This window comes from Marmota monax, unplaced genomic scaffold (genome assembly GCF_021218885.2).
Source record: "Marmota monax isolate L192 unplaced genomic scaffold, Marmota_monax_Labrador192_F-V1.1 WCK01_AAM20220418_F8-fsc00059, whole genome shotgun sequence".
NCBI lineage: Eukaryota > Metazoa > Chordata > Mammalia > Rodentia > Sciuridae > Marmota > Marmota monax.
The window spans coordinates 8,995,346-9,012,140 of NW_026693595.1; the positions used below are offsets into that span (position 1 = coordinate 8,995,346).

Below are 16,795 nucleotides of genomic sequence, written 5' to 3' on the forward strand. Positions count from 1 at the left end.
AACTACATGGTGCATAAATGAGAGCTCAAAGGGGAAAGAAAGCCTAATTCAAATCTCTTAGTAATGGGGGTTATCTAATTGGTGGTTTCAGTGATTTGGAATTATTGGGACCTGATAATCAAAGTATCTGGCACTTGAAACTTTGTTCTCAGTTTGTTGTTTCTATGAATCAGTTGGTTTATTCAGGGGAAAAAAAAATTCAAATGAGTGCTACATCTTTAAAAGTTAAGCCTTTGGAGCTCAGCTTATAGTCCTAGCCTCTAAGAGCTGAGGTGGGAGGATCAGTTGAGCCTGAGAGTTTGAGGCCAGCCTGGGCAACGTGGAATAAAGACCCCTCCCCCACTTTTTAAAAGTATCTGTAGCTTCACTCAAAAAATATCTATCTCAAAGATGATCAGATATCCATCCCCTCACTATGATCCTATAAGAAGGAGGACTGAAGAAGGTGAACGGATTGAGGTAGGGTATGTGTCAATCCCAAGATAACCAGTGACCCAGGCAGTCCAATGGGTCTTCCTAAAACACCACCTCTCCTCACATAGCCGTCCCCTGTTGTGAATTTTTACTAAGCAGGCTATTTAGAGTTGTTACTAATCTTTGTTGATCTCTGTCATATTATTTAGAACTAGCTTTGCTTGTTTGCCCTGAGATAGAATTCAAGCATAACTTGTTCCATATTTACCTATGTACTTAGATGCAAGTGAAGCAGACATTTAAAAAAAAAAAAATTCCCCTTTGTGATCAATTTAAGCATTTTAGGGATATAGCATGCTTACTAACTTTTTAAAACAAATAAAAGTTTGCTCAATGATGTTATCACCCAAAAGCAGAGTGTACTTGTTTGGGAAATAACTCCGCAGCTTTGAAAGTAACATGATCTAATTTGGGATAAAATGCTTAAGGGGATGGGGGTGGGGGTTGGGTCTGTGGTTTACATCTGGTGTTTTTAGCCTTTAGATTACATGTTGCCTCTCATGAGAATAAACCCAGGAAAGGTACTTGCCTCTAGCCCAGCTTGGGCTCAGACTTAGACTGAATCTCTCCCTTTCTCAAGCTAAACTGTGGCTCAAGTTATAACAGAAGCCCCTCTGAGCCTTGGAGGGCTCAAGGGAGAGAGAATAAGTTAGCAGAAAGAATGAGGAAACATCTGCTCCCTTTTTCTAAGTTCTTCCTAGAATTAGCAGGTTTATAGCTGCATTTCTAGGTCAAAATTTCATGGGTCTAAAGAGGATGAGGACAGTTTGAAAAATTAGAAGGGGACAGGGTCTGCCTTTGCTTCTTGTCATTAAGATCCTTGCTCACAGTTTGGTTCATCAGTAATTTTTGCTGTCTCACTGACGCTGAGTGTCCCGGAATTAAATCCCACGGCTAGCAGGCTGTTAGTTGGTCAGGAAATTCCAAATGGGTATAAATAAGTTCTCGGCAACAGCTCCTGGGCTCTGTGCCTGCTAATGTGTGTAGTCCCTTTAATGCTGAGGGAAGGATGCCCGAGACTTGGCTTCCTGCTTGCTGAAAATCACAGTTATTTTGTTTCTGGGTGGGTAAGTAAGAATGCCCAAAAAAGAGACACAGAGAGCGTGACGTTTGGGTGGGTGTTGGTGAAATATAAAGTCAAGCTCTGTATGGTATGAAAAATATTTACTTTTATTACAGGCTGGAAAGGATAACTCAGGACTTGGTTTTCGGTTCAGTGAAAATTTCAGCTTTAGCTACGGCTTTAACATAAAGATGTCATTGTTGCAAGAGTGAAAGGTTATACATATATGCTAAGACTTGAGTTTATGACTTACTTAAATTTCAGAACTTCCCTCTTTGGGTGTTAAATCCATCTTTGGTCCTTTGTTTTCAGTTTAATTTTTCTAATGGGGAGTTGCTCGGGATCTGTTAAAGTGGGTTTCCTTTTCTTATATTAACACTATAAAACAAAATAACAGCTGGGATTCATACTATAGTTTTTCATCACTACCACCCCCCCCAAAAAAAACTTTTTTATTTTGTAAGAAAAAGTCTTTTCTATCCCAAAGTCTTAGCTTGTGCACCTTCTCTGTGTCTCACAAAATTACACTTTGAACTGGCACATTTTCTGCTTACTCTTAGAACCTGTAATTTTTGAAGAAAGTTTGGAAAACAGCAGTTAGTACCCAGGCTAGTTTTTTTCTGTACATGCGAGGTGAATTTGGACAATTTTTTAAAAATAACTTTGTTTTTATGTGGTGCTGGGAATTGAACCCAAAGCCTCACACTGCTAGGCAAGCACTCTACCACTGAGACACAGCCCCAGCCCAAATCAGGACAGTTTTTCAGCAGTAATTCTTTAAATTAGCCTCTGTGCATTAGAGAGCAGTGTGGCCTAGGCTGGTGAAAACCAGGCACTGAGGTGCTCATGGAACTCTGGCTATTCCCGGATCGATTTCAGGAGAAGAGGGCCACTGTGCAGACCCGGAGGTGGGTGCCCTCTTCTGTCACATGATTCCCTAAACCCCACTGCCTTTAGTAAGACATAGCTGTTCCCTTGCCAGGAATAGTGACCCCTTCCCACTTTCTTCCCCCTCACTCTCACCTGCTACTTAGCTTCTGGCCTCTGAAGTCATATCCAGAGTTGAACTGATGGCATGGCTAAAAGGACTCTGCACTTGGGGGCCACCTGGCCATGCCAGTTAGGAGGCAGCTAGAAAGGTTCTGTTGAATGGGACCTGCAGAGAGCAAGGCCACAGGCGCCTCTGTCTGAGCTCATCTGGCCTGACAGCTGCTGTGATCAATTTGTGTTCACCTAGTCACTTGGCATGGTGTGTTTTGAAAAACTTTATGTAAAGTATAGTCAATGGTTAGTCTAGTGTAGAAGCAGCTTTGGAAACTACAGTGTCCCATTGATACCCTCATTTTATACATGCAAATTTTGTCACTGCATTGCATGACTCTGGGCCCTTGCTACCCTTTGCTTGTCTGTGAGCTAGGAAACATTTATAACTCCTGTTCTTGTCCTATAAAAAGAAAATTATACCTTTCCACACTTGGGCCTTTCTGGATGCCTGCCACGGAAGTACACTGGGTGGTTCTCGAGTACTGTTTCTGCACAGTGTTCAAGTGTCCTTTGCTCTAAGGATTTGTCCGGGGCAGCAGAATGAAGGTGCTGAGAACCATCAGTGTGAACCTTTGTCGTCTTAAACATTTTAACATACTTTTAAGAATTGGGGGTGTTTGTCCACTTTTGCTTCATTTTATTTCTTTCCTGTGTATAATTAATGCTGGATTAGGGCTCACTGTGCAAACCACTACCCTCCCCAGCCCTCATGTGAGCATGCACATCCCCTGCCAGGTCCCCACCAGCATCTTCCTCATCCATTCTATGAAGCAGAAACCAATGTAGACCTCAAAAATTCAGCAGACTCAATTGATTTTGAACAAGTATCACAGATACCTCAAACCCTGACTTCATGGGAGTCGGGGCAGAGTATAAGGGAGGAATCCTGGGTCATTGCTGGGATGCCAAGGCTGTGTCCTTCCCCAAGTAAATGGAGGAATCCAGTTAAAGTAGTACAGACCCCAGGTATCACTCCACATGCCCACATCAACAAGAGGACACAGGTGCTATTATTTTCCCAGTTAAACAGTTGGAATATAATCTATCTTGCCAATTGCTAGGAAGTGGCATGGGCAGTCTGGCCCCAGAGTGCCTACTTCTGATCACTCTTTTTCCACCATACTTATTTATCAGTAAGTCCAGAGATGTGAGGTTTTTTGTTTTGTTTTTAATTCCGAATTTTAAGCATGCTATGTGCCAAGTACCATGTGAGGCACTAAGGGTTACAAAAATAAATACTGCTTGGTTTCTTCCTTCCCCAAACACAGTCTGATGGGGAGGATGAACTTGTGCCTGCTAACCATAACACAGGTCATTGTATATGATCAACATATTTTAGGAGAATGGAGGGAAAAAGGTAACCAGGTCTTTATAGGTAAGAGTCCCTGGGGGGTAAGAGAGGCTTTGATTGAGTTTTGATAGTTGGGAGAGTCTGGGGAAGGGTGTGCTGGGCAGAGGGACTGAATGAGCAAAGACAGGGCGAGGCGAGAGTTGCTTGGTATATGAGGTTCAGGGAGGTGAGGAACCTGGGAGATGCTGGTTTGGGGTTATATTGCTGTAGACTTAATGGAGCTTTTAGACTTTATTCTTTCTTTCTTTCTTTTTAATAATGGGGCTCTGAGCATGTCAATCCACAAGATTAATTTAGAAGCCATACAAGTTGCCAAAGAGATCTCAAACAAAGGTAAAATTCCTCAAAGAATATGTAACACTAGAGAGCAAGGACATCTGACCTGAAAACAGGCTGCTTAATTTGCAGTATGAGCATAAGCAGAGTCTTGGCTGTGCTCCCTGGGGACTGGATGGCACACCCTAAATAATGAAGCAAAGGGAAGAGAGGGAGGATTAAAATTTATTTTTAAGTAATTTAAGTTTACAGAAAATTTATAAAATAACTCTTACCCCTTCCTTGCCAGATCAGATTCCCCAATGGTTGGTATTTTACCATACTTGCTCTCTTTCTGTGTGGAGTGTGGTATTGCAAAGAGACTACTGTCTTAACCTCTTTAGTCTCCTTCAGTCTGAAAAATTTTGGTTTCTTTTCTTTCATGATTTGGACAATTTTAAAAAGAGCCCTGTTACTGTTTCAAATGGGATCTGTGCTGCGACTTTCTTTCTTTTCAATTCTTTTTAGTTGTACATGACAGTAGAATGTATTTTTGGCCAACTATACATACATAGAGTATAACTTACTCTAATTAGGATCCTATTCTCATGTTTGTACATGATGCGGAGTTACCCTGGTGGTATATTCAAATACAAGGCTAGGAAAGTTACATCCAATTAATTCTACTGTCCTTCCTCTCTTCCCTTCATTCCCTTTTGTCTAATCCAATGGACTTCTGTTCTTCCCCTCCTCACCCTTCCTTGTTTTCTGTTAACATCCACATATCAGAGAAAACATTTGGCCTTTGTTTTTTGGGGATTGACTTATTTCACTTAGCATGATATTCTCCATTCACTGGCAAATGCCATAATTTCATTCTTCTTTATAGCCAAGTAATATTCCATTGTGTATACATACCACATTTTCTTTATCTATTCATCCACTGAAGGATGCCTAGGTTGGTTCAATAGCATGACTGTTGTGAGTTGTGCTGCTATAAACATTGTCCATCACTGTTTCTAGACTCAGTTTACACATTCTTGGCAGGATGCTGCAGAACTGATGTGCAGCTAGTATATTTCAGAGGGCCATGTTGTCAACTTGAGCACCTGGTCCAGTTGGTTGCCTGTCAACTTTTTCATGGTGTTTCCCTTGTGGGTTGATCATCTATTTAGTGGTGAGGTGTTCTGAGGCCACAGGAGTCTCCTTGTCTTTGGTAGGAAACAGTTTATCCACTAGCTTTAGCATCTGTTGATGATTGCTGCCTGAATCAGCCACTGTGATGGTGTTTTCCACAGGGTGATTTAATGTTTCTATGATTCCTTCTGTTTATTAGACGGTACTCTCTGTTTATTTATTATGGCATTATGGACTTGCAGATACCTAGTTTAGAATTTATGAGCCAAGCAGACTCCTGACATGATTTGAAAGAGTTAATCTGATGTGTGTTGATGAGAGAATAATAATTTGGGGCAGTGGGTGTTAACTCTGTTGGAGCCCTAGAAGTTGTATGTACTTTGGGCAGTATGAGTCACTGCCAGCAAGATCCTTGTCGGACAGGCAGATAATAACATTTAAGTGACTCTAGAGACAAGCAGACCCAAAATTCAACTTGCAAAGACCATCTACTAGGAATTTTGAATTTGGGGAATGTATTGCTTAAGTGCCCCCAGGCTCCAACCTTGGCTTTTGGCTTTTCCTGGCAGCCAAGTCAGGCTCCCTGAGCAGGCATAAGTGAAGAAGCATATGAAAGGTTGGAAACATCACTGCTGTCTGTCCCCCTGCTCCAGACACTTGTCCTCTGCCGTTTCTATCTTAGAGTCCCCAAATACAGAGCACCCCACAGTCTGCATTCCATGTCTCAGCATGCTAAATGAGGGCCTCAGTTCCTTAAATGTCCTCTCTGCTTTCTTCCCGACATCATTCATGCCACATCTGTCCTTCCCAGATTAGATTTATCAGACTTTAATGACCCTCAGAAAAGGAAATCCCATCATTTTTCTCTGCATGAGTCATCCATTTGTTAAAGAAAAATATTTTCTTTTTAAACAGCAGCATGAGGTAACGGGTAAAACCCTCAAGGACAAATCCAGAGCCCTGATCCTGGTCTCCAGTTCAGCCCAAAGTAGCTGAAGTTTATCAGGCATTCTCAGATTTCTTCTCAACATTTTGGGGTGAGGAGGGGAGTATTACACAAGCCAGCTAGCTCCAACACAGGCAGGATTGAGGTTCAGATGGTTTAATACCGTAGCCCACACTTGGTATCTATCTAGTGACATTAAGAGAAAAGTTCACGGAAACAATTCATGGAGAACCTAATGGAGAATGTGGAAGAAATTTTTCATGCATACTCCAGCATGTAGCCAGAGCAGTCTTATTAAAATGCAGATCTGATCATTTCACTCCCTTGTTGAAAACATTTCAATTGGGTCTCAATGCACTTAAAAACCAAAAGGTGACTTCTAGACCCTATAGGGCTTGGGCTATATTCCCTCTCTGCCTCACTTTAGGTCTTACTAAGTCCCCCCTTCTGTTCCTAAAAGTGGCAGGTTTCACATATGCTGTTTCCCTGCCATCCGCCACATACTCCGGCTGCCTGGTGAACCCCTCAGATCTGGCTCTGGCAGATCACTCCCAGCCCACTGCCCCAGGGGTGGGGGACCCTGCTGGGTCCTGACAGCATGACTGTACTGTACGGTTTTATTTATTTGTGCCACCATTTGTCTCCTCCTGTGGTCTTAAGTTCCACCTGGATGGGCTTGATATCTTTTTGCTTGGACTAAAAACAACTTTTTGCTTAGTTCCTTGTAGTGTTTACCACCTGATAGGTTCTTAGTAAATATTTACTGAATGAAATCTGTCTTTCAGTATGACAGGCACATCTTCCTTGGATCAGCATTCCCTTTATAAAGTGTAGGACTATTCCCAGTAAGCTTGGAATGTGGAACTAGTGTGGAGACAGACGGGTAGTGATAGGAGACAGTGGAAGAAGTGTGAATTGTCCGCAGGCAGGTTAAAAAGGCAGTAATGAGATGGCATGGGAGAAGACATCTTAAGATTTAGGGAGAAAAGCCAAAAGGAGTTACAAAGAGTCATGACTATTTAGAAGCACCCTGTTATACCTTTGCAATACAAATAAACCAAGCCTATAAAATTGCACTTAGCTATATATGGCATGATTGGCTTAGTACTTCTTATGCACAGCTTTGCTTTCTTTAATGTTACTTTATTTGTATGATGTATTCAGGTAGCTATTCAGGCAGCTCTAAGATATTGGTGAACTTGAAATAGGAAGTATGATCTCCATGGAAAGAGTGATCACACCTTCTTGAACAGTGCCTAACACTCTGTGGGTGCCCATCTTTCAGATGGATGAATGGATGGATGGTGTTTAGCTGGGGGGGAAAGCAGGTTTAAGAATAATTCTTTGGAGCTGGGGATATGGCTTAAGCGGTAATGTGCTTGCCTGGCATACATGGGGTGCTGGGTTTGATCCTCAGCACCACATAAAATAAAATAAAGACATTGTGTCCACCGAAAACTGAAAAATAAATATTAAAAAATTCTCTCTCTCTCTCTCTCTCTCAAAAAAAAAAAAAAAAACCTCTTGGTAAATGCAAAAGCAAAGGAAAATCTCACCTGCCGTACATCCTTTTACTATAGAACAAGAAAACTCAATTACCAGCCTCTTGTTGAAAACATTGCAATAGGGTCTCAATGCACTTAAAAACCAAAAGGTGACTTTTTTGCTGGTTCTCTAAGACCAGTGTTCTTCTCACAGATTTGGTGCAGAGAGTGAAGCTCCTTGGGTACAAAAGAGCTTAATGCTCTTTTTTTAACTTAACAGTGTCACCAGGGCACGCTTAACTGCTAAACCCGCTCATAAGGACGACATTCCACTGTGCTGTCTTTTTACCACTGCATCCTTCCTGGAGAAGTGGATCTGCGAACTCATTTACTTTCATACTCTGAGCAATTAGACTCAGAGCTTGCCTGTCTCTAGGGTTCATCCTGCCAGGTTTCTTCCCTGCCTGCAGGCCCTCGCTGACACAAGGCTTTGTGCCTGCCTCCAACAGCAGGACACTTTTGCTTGCGCTCTGCCACTTCTAGATATGGGAATCTCTCATAATTAAGTGCTCCTCTGGGACTGACTCAGCTCTCTGGGCTGAATTTCCACGCTTCCTGTGAGGGGGGACAATGCATGACTAGCAATTAACAGAGTTCTTCAGTTTCAACAGTCAGGGAGAATATCTGGTAAAGACAGACACATACACAGCGTATGCAGGTTTTGGTTCACAGGTGTAATTATTCTCTGTGATGCCATTATTTGGTGATTGGGCCTATAGTGTGCCATAGTGAAACCAGAACAAAGAACTTGGTGTATCCTAATTAATGAATAAAGTAATGATATCAAAGGCATGTCCATTAAAAGTCTACCAGGACACATCATTTCAGAACCTTCCAGGCTCTTTGTTCATATTAAAACACAGCTCACTATATAGAGTTGTAGAAAAGTACTGAGTACAGTACTGAGTACTGTCTTACTCAAGAGTAGTATTTTGGGGGCTGGGTTATGGCTCAGCAGTAGAGGACTCGCCTAGCAGGTGTGAAGCCCTGGGTTCTATCCTCAGCACCACATAAAAATAAATAAAGGTATCATGTCCAACTACAGCTAAAAAATAAATATATTTTTTTAAAGTGGCATTTTGTCACCCTGTCATTTACACATAGTATTATGGTCTTATTAGGAAACAGAAGGTCTAAAAGCCACAGTTTATGAGGCCACAGTCTCAGTTGCTAACTGTGAGTTTTTCCTCAGGTTGCTGTCCCCAGCACAGGCTTCCTCAGCCTCAGCACTGTTGACATTTTGTGCTGGATAACTCTTTACTGGGAAAGGGAGGGACAGGTGTGCCCGTGTGATATTTGTCAATGTCTGCAATTGTTTTTGGTTGTCATTGCTGGGGGCAAAGGGTGCTATTGGCATCTAGTGAGTAGAGGCCAGGTGCTGCTAAACATCCTACAGGACAGTCCCTCCCTTCCTCCAACAGGGAATTATCTTCACTTACCTGGTCTTCGGAAGCCAATTCTTGGTTAGCTCCCTTCTGTTTGGTCATTTATTCACATACCATCATATTGACTTGTTGATCATAAGTCTTTGGGACTGATCTCCATTCAGGTTATATTGGCGTTTACTACCCAGCTAGACTGTATCTCATTTCTTATAAATTCTTCCTCCTACTCTTTTCACTAAATAGAACCTTTCTCCACTCCCTGTTAAACTTCCAGTTAATGCTATATAAAGCAGGTAGCAGTGGGGCCTGGAGGGGTCTCCACTGAATTTCCAGACGTCCAGAGAATTCTCACAAACTTCAGGGGCAGAGTATCCGGTTGGAAGCTGTTACTTCCAGGACTTCAGTTGCAGATATATAGCCAGTGGATTTTTGGCTGTGTAAAGCAGGCATAGTTTCCTTAGTCCAAAAAGTCTTTTTAGGCTGTTAAGAATCTCCTCATAATCCAATTAAAGATTTATTAAAAACGAAAATTTTGCTGTAAAAAAGGTTCATTGTAATATCTCCCCAGTTTATCATTTATCATTTGCTTTTTGAAATACAGTGTTAAATTGGTGGGAGACACTGCTATATCATGTTAAAATTCAGTGTCATTCCAAGTAATCAAAACCTAGGTAAGCAATAGCTAAACAAAATAAATTTATTTCTCTTTCACATTGAAGTACAGAGGTGAGCTCTTTAAGGTCAATGTCCATAAAGCCTTTTGAGATTAAGTTCCATCTAGCACATGGTTCCTCCAACCCTTGGTGTATTTTCATAGTCCAAGATTGCAGCTAGCATTCCAGTCATCATATCTACATTCCAGTAGCAGGATGGAAGGAGGAACAAAGAAGAAAGGTGATCAAAGAACTATTCCCATGTCTTCACTGGAGGTTCCTAGGCATTGCTACATGGCGTTTCTGCTTGTGGCTGTACTAACAATAAAGGAGGTCAGGGAGATATAGACTTTATATTTGCCCATATAAATAACAGGGGGTGCTTTTAGTATGGAAGGATAGGAAAATGCATACCAAGGAACACTAACTATCTTTGCCATGGTTGCTTACATTCATGTCCTTCCCACTTGAACTTTCTCAGAGTTTATTTCAATACATTTCCTTTTGCTTTACCAACAGTGACTTCTTGTAATCATCTTTAAAGACAAATACCCAAGTGATGTAAAAAATCCACAAAATACAAAGAACAAAATGAAAATCACCTATAATTCCACAGCCTAAAAACAACTACTGGAACAGCATCATGTAAGAAAGGTCTTTAACCCTAATATTTAACAAACAATTATCTTCAGAGCATTGATATTTTTCAAAGTTTATTATGTTATATATTCAATTATTTATTTTGTCAGTAAGTATTTTTAAACATCTACTTTAATCCCAGCATCTAATTACCGTGTGGTTGGAAGAGGGGAGCAATGAAGGTTATTTTAAATTATATTTGTTAAGGCTGGGAATGTAGCTCAGTGGTAGTGTACTTGCCTAACATACACAAAGCCCTGGGTTAAATCCCCAGTGCTGGGAGGGAGGGATTGCATTTATTCTTCAGATGTTCCAATTGACCCAGAGACACATACATACGTCAAAAAATTCGGAAATAAGTCAGATCCCATAAGTGCCACATTGATGTTAATGTATATAAAGATACCCTGAAAGGAGATTTTTAAAAAAAAATGACACTGAATATTTTAATGTAATTGTAGAACACTTGGTACCACGGACAATTGTTATACAAAAGGCACCTTGAGAATACATCTCACTTTTTTAGTTGCTGGAAAATGAAACACGAATTACAAGGCCCTTGGGTAGCCCGGGTTAAGTAGCGTTGGGAAACAGACCTAACATGGTTAAATTCTAACTTCTCCTGATTTCCAGAGGTAGAAGTCCAAAATTCACTTAGTAATGATTTGGCATGACCCAGGGCCTTCGGTGATTTGTACAAGTTGAAATTCAAAAAATAACTAAGATGGGCCAGTTAATTTTTGCTGAAAAGTGTCATTTGTTTTGTTGTGTTCTAAATCCTGAAATTGAGTCAGCTTACCTTCCTGTTAAAGCTTCAGAGAGACAAATAGCTGCGTTCAGACCTATGCAGAAAAAGCCTTGAAGCATTTATACCAAAATATCCACACTTGAGATACCGGTGACTTTCCTTTCTTCTTGAAAACACCTGAGATTCAAGTGAATTTCTTTTTTTTTTTTTTCTTGAAATGATCTGTGTATGGTTTTTTTCCTTTTACTTCATACCTCTCTTGTAACTGGAAAATGGATTTTGTTGGTTTGGGTGCTGGGGATTGAACCCAGGCTCTTGAACTGCTAAGGATGCATTCTACCACTGAGAATACACCCCCAGCCTAAGAAAATGTTTTGTTTTTAATTTTCTTTAAAGAAGCTTTCAACGGTGGCAGGGCCCCCGCTGAGATCTGTGTTAAAGGGTAGTGGCTTGTCACTTGCCAGGAGCTGTGCTGAGATGGTCCTGTAGTGCTCTGGGCCCAGCGCGCCCCGGCTGACCGCTCAGGCTCTCAGAACCGCGGAGAACAGTGGCCGATTGTGGCCCTGCCCTCCTTCAGGTGACTGAGGGCCCAGGCCGCTAGGTTTGCACTCCGGGAAACACAGGCTCTTTCATGAAGAAGTGGCTGGCACGGGAAAGACAGAGCCACTCTGTGGGGATGCTTACATTGCCGCCTTTATTTGTACTCCTGGCAAAACTGGAATGAAGTCCACACGTTTTCAGAAGATGCCGGTTTCCTGTTTTCATTAAGAAAAAAAGGGAATGCCGAACAGCTGAGTGTGCTGGGGGTGGTGTCGCCGAAGCCGAAGGGAGACTTCATTGGTAAAAACCCAGCCTATGGTATTGCGCGTGGCAGAACTAAGTGGCTTTTCCTTATGGGGAGAGGAACCGGGGCTTCGGGTGTGCTGGCTGGGAGCGAGCCGGCTGCTGTGCTGCGGGGCGCTCGGTAAGGTGAGTGCTGCGGACTCCAGGGCGCGGGAGGCTGAGAGCCGCCTGCTGGGGCCCGGGTTGAGTGGCAGATCTGTCTGCCGGCTCCTTTGACACCCGAGCCTGCCCCTTTCTCTTTGCTTACAAAATTTCAGACAGCTCTGAAAACAGGTCTGGCCACATATTTTGGGTGGTGAACACTTTGTTCATCTGGAGTTGAAAGTTAGAGAGGGAAGCCAGACGGAAAAAAAAAAAAAAAACATTCTGTTAGCATGAGCACAAGTTTCCGTGCACAAGCCCTGTGGATCAGCTCTCCCGTGCTTAAGCTAGAAACGCTTTGGTGCACGGCCCTTCTTTCAAACGGAATTCCTTTCCCGCCTGCTTTTAGATGAAATCTAGCGCCTACCTTCTATCAGCTAGTGTAGTTTAATATTGTTTTAAATTGAGACATGAAGAATGCTTACGATCTTTAATTCCTCTAATTCCTCCGGTTGGCAGGCTTTCTGTACTTTTCTTTCCAGTATTTCAGAAGAAGAGTGGAAGCGAAAGGGCCAGGCAGGGGGAGCATTGGTCATTGGTGTTCTCCCCTGTAGTGTTCAGCAGTGTTGGGGGCTGGGAGAGCAGATAGGCAGCCCATGATTGCCAGGCCTTGAACCTTGACGGCAATCAGGTGGGTGGGTGTACTCAGGATAGGGCAGGGGTACAGATGGTTTCTATTTTCACTCCTGGAGTTGGATTTTTTTTTTTTTTTTCTGTAGTCCTGAGAATGTAGAACTTGTGAGTGGGACTCCAGGAAAACACATTACTTAATCCCACACTTTAAACAAACAAAAATGGCCTTGCTTTTAAATTTGAAATGCAGAGCTCAGGTCAGCAGCAAGGTCTATGCTTTGAAAGGTTCCTGTTTCCTTTTTGAAATGTTTGGTTTAGCAAGAAGTAGATTTTACTGAATGCCACATGATCCAGTGCTTAGAACATAGGTTTGCTCTTGTTGTCATTTTCCTTTGCATCTGTTTGGATTTATCAATAATAGGAAACAAGAATTCTTGAAATAGTGAATGTTTTGTTCAAAAAAAAAAAAGAGTGGAGAAAACAATGCCTATAGTTGAGAGGATTTTGTTTGATTTTTAAGCAGGGAGAGAAATTGATAAATGGGAGACACAGAAAGTAGAGTTGAAGTCTGCCCTCTGACCAGATTCTTGCTTCCATGCTTCCTAAGTTAATAGCCAACATCCTATGTCCCAGATTTCTATCAAGAAAGTGTCAGAGCAAATTGGGATCTTGTACCAGTGGGCAGGTGCTAGGTGGCTCTTGGCCACTGGATAGAAAGGCTATGAGGCTTACAGAAGAGCAGGGGCAGAATGCACATCCTTGGCCCCCTGGCCTGACCTGTTAGTCTTCAGCTGAATTTTAACATTCTGTGCTTTGGAGGGTACTTTATAAAATAGGAGTCTTAATGTCTATCCACCACCCTTCAGGACACTATAGAGGACAAATGAGATAATACTTGACAGTGCTTTAAAACCTATTTTAATGCATTCTTTTGTAAATAATTTGCTAAGGGTTTACTGTGTGCTTAGTTATCAAAATCATTTTCTCATTACTTTATTTAACCTTATGTGTTAAATAGAAGTTCAGAGAAGTTTGTCAACTGCTTACCAGCTAGGTTGTAGATTCAGGGTTATAGGTCTGTCAGCTCTTTTAAATTTATTTCAGGTTGCTGCTCTGCAACATACACAAATAATTATTTTTGCCATTATGTGCAATGTATGGTATTATAATATTCTCTTCTCTGTCCTAGAAAAAGCAGATGATATTCTGAATGGAGACCATGACAAGGAACAGAAAGACCCTTATTTTGTGGAGACACCCTATGGCTATCAACTAGACTTAGATTTCCTCAAATATGTGGATGACATACAGAAGGGAAATACCATCAAGAAACTGAACATCCAGAAGAAGAAGAAACCTTCTGTGCCATGCCCAGAAACCAGGGTCACATCTGGTCAGCAAGGTGCGTGGACTTCTACCGAATCCCTTTCATCTTCCAACAGTGATGACAACAAGCAGTGCCCCAGCTTCCTCCTAGCCAGAAGCCACGTTACATCAACTCCAACCCCAAAGCCACCTGCCCCTCTGGAGACCTTGCCTACTTTTCTAACCATCCCAGAAAATCGACAGCTGCCCCCTCCTTCACCACAACTCCCAAAGCACAACCTTCATGTCACCAAGACACTAATGGAGACCCGGAGAAGGCTCGAACAGGAGAGAGTCACCATGCAGATGACACCGAGTGAGTTCAGAAGGCCTAGGCTGGCCAGTTTTGGAGGCATGGGCTCTACAAGCTCCCTCCCCTCTTTTATGGGTTCTGGAAACCACAATCCTGCCATGCACCAGCTTCAGAACGGATACCAAGGCAATGGGGATTATGGGGGCTATGCCCCAGGGGCTGCTACCACCTCTTCCATGGGGAGTTCTATCCGCCACAGCCCCTTGAGCTCAGGGATCTCCACCCCAGTGACCAATGTGAGCCCCATGCACCTGCAGCATATCCGCGAGCAAATGGCCATTGCCCTGAAACGCCTAAAGGAACTCGAGGAACAGGTGAGAACTATCCCTGTGCTCCAGGTAAAGATCTCTGTCTTGCAAGAGGAGAAACGGCAGTTGGCCTCACAGCTGAAAACTCAAAGGGCTGCATCCCAGAATGCTGTCTGTGGTGTGAGGAAGCGCTCCTATAGTGCGGGAAATGCCTCCCAGATGGAGCAGCTCTCCCGAGCCCGGAGAAGTGGCGGGGAGTTATACATTGACTATGAGGAGGATGAGATGGAGAGTGTGGAACAGAGCACACAGAGAATAAAGGAATTCCGGCAGCTCACGGCAGACATGCAGGCCCTGGAGCAGAAGATCCAGGACAGCAGCTACGAGGCCTACTCAGAGCTCAGGGAGAATGGGGAGTGCCCGCCTCGTGAGTGCCGCTCTGTGGCTGTGGGTGATGATGAGAGCATGAATGACCTTGTTGTGTACCACCAGGGCTCTAGGTCCTGCAAGGATGCAGCCACAGGGACAGTCACTGAGATGAGGCATTGTGGGGTCAACGTGACAGAGGCCATGCTCGGAGTGACTACGGAAGCTGACAAAGAAATTGAGCTACAACAGCAGACCATAGAGGCCTTAAAAGAAAAAATCTACCGCCTGGAAGTACAGCTTAAAGAAACCACCCATGACCGGGAGATGACTAGACTAAAACAAGAACTGCAGGCCGCTGGATCAAGGAAAAAAGTCGACAAAGCCACGATGGCCCAGCCACTTGTCTTCAGCAAGCTGGTGGAGGCAGTGGTGCCGATGAGAGACCAAGTGGTTGGCCGTCACGTGGATATGGTAGACACGTGCGTTGGGACCTCTGTACAAACAAGTAGCATAGGCATCTCCTGCCAGCCCGAGTGCAGGAACCAAGTGGTGGGGCCCGAGCTGCCCATGAACTGGTGGATTGTTAAGGAGAGGGTGGAAACACATGACCGAGGTGCTGGGAGGTCTGTGGAGATGCGTGATGAGAGCGTGGGTGTAGAAGTCAGCGTCTGCGAAACAGGCAGCAACACAGAGGAGTCTGTGAGCAACCTTGCGCTCCTCACCACTAACTTGAACCTCAAAGACGTGCGGTCCATTGGCTGTGGAGATTGTTCTGTCGATGTGACTGTTTGTGCTCCCAAGCAGTGCAGCTCCCGGAGCGTGAACACAGAGGCTGTTGTGCAGGTGGAGGCAGCTGTCATGGCAGCACCTCCGACTGCACACCAGCACACCAGCACGGTTTGGGAACAGGCGCACCAGTGCACCAACACGGAGACAGCTACCCTCGTAGAATCCTGCACCAACACTTCCCTGAGCACTTTGGATAAGCAGACCAGCACCCAGACTGTGGAGATGCGGACCGTGGCCATAGGAGAGGGCCGCGTCAAGGACGTCAACTCCTCCACCAAGACACGGTCTGTTGGTGTTGGGACGGTGCTTTCTGGCAATTTGGGATTTGATAAGCCATCGGCTGTGAAGACTAAAGAGTCAGGTGTGGGACAGATAAATATTCATGACAACTACCTGGTTGGTCTCAAAATGAGGACCATAGCATGTGGGCCTCCACATGGATCACAGTTGACTGGGGGGCCGATGGGCAGCAGGAGGAGCGTGGGTGTTGGGGACGAGCCTGTTGAGGAGTTCCTGGAGGGCCCCCAGACCCAGGCTCCATCTGGAATGGTGACTGGCCTGGATCACTACATTGAGCGTGTGCAGAAGCTGCTGGCAGAACAGCAAACACTACTGGCTGAGAATTATAGTGAACTAGCAGAAGCTTTTGGGGAACCTCACTCACAGATTGGTTCCCTCAACTCACAGCTGATCAGCACCCTGTCATCCATCAGTTCTGTTATGAAGTCTGCAAGCCCGGAAGAGCTCAGGAACCCTGACTTCCAGAAAACCAGTCTGGGTAAAATCACAGGTAGGTGGCACCCTAAGAGACCTGGGACTTGGGAAGTGTCTTAGGCCATTTTCTGGTACTGTAACTGAATTCTGTGGACTGGGAAACTTATAAGGAATAGAAGGTTTTTTGGATCATGGTTCTGG

General features: G+C 43.7%; 1 protein-coding gene and 1 long non-coding RNA gene across 8 annotated transcripts in view; one reads left to right on the forward strand and one right to left on the reverse strand.

Annotated features, from left to right (window-relative positions):
* Kank1 (KN motif and ankyrin repeat domains 1) overlaps window positions 1-16,795 on the forward strand; it is a 208,429-nt gene that overhangs the window by 169,361 nt on the left and 22,273 nt on the right. For 6 of the 7 annotated variants that reach the window (XM_046459371.2, XM_046459366.2, XM_058584030.1 and 3 more), the window contains one exon: window positions 13,986-16,670. In XM_046459371.2, coding sequence (XP_046315327.1) covers window positions 13,986-16,670 — 2,685 coding nt within the window. Of the gene's footprint in view, window positions 1-11,887; window positions 12,080-13,985; window positions 16,671-16,795 lie in introns of those variants that run through there. The other variant, XM_046459372.2, reaches the window with a different exon arrangement.
* On the reverse strand, window positions 9,683-11,956 carry LOC131424738 (uncharacterized). Its single transcript, XR_009228208.1, has 2 exons — window positions 11,291-11,956; window positions 9,683-10,050 (listed from the first exon to the last, which is right to left on the reverse strand). It is a non-coding gene; the product is annotated as an uncharacterized LOC131424738 (long non-coding RNA).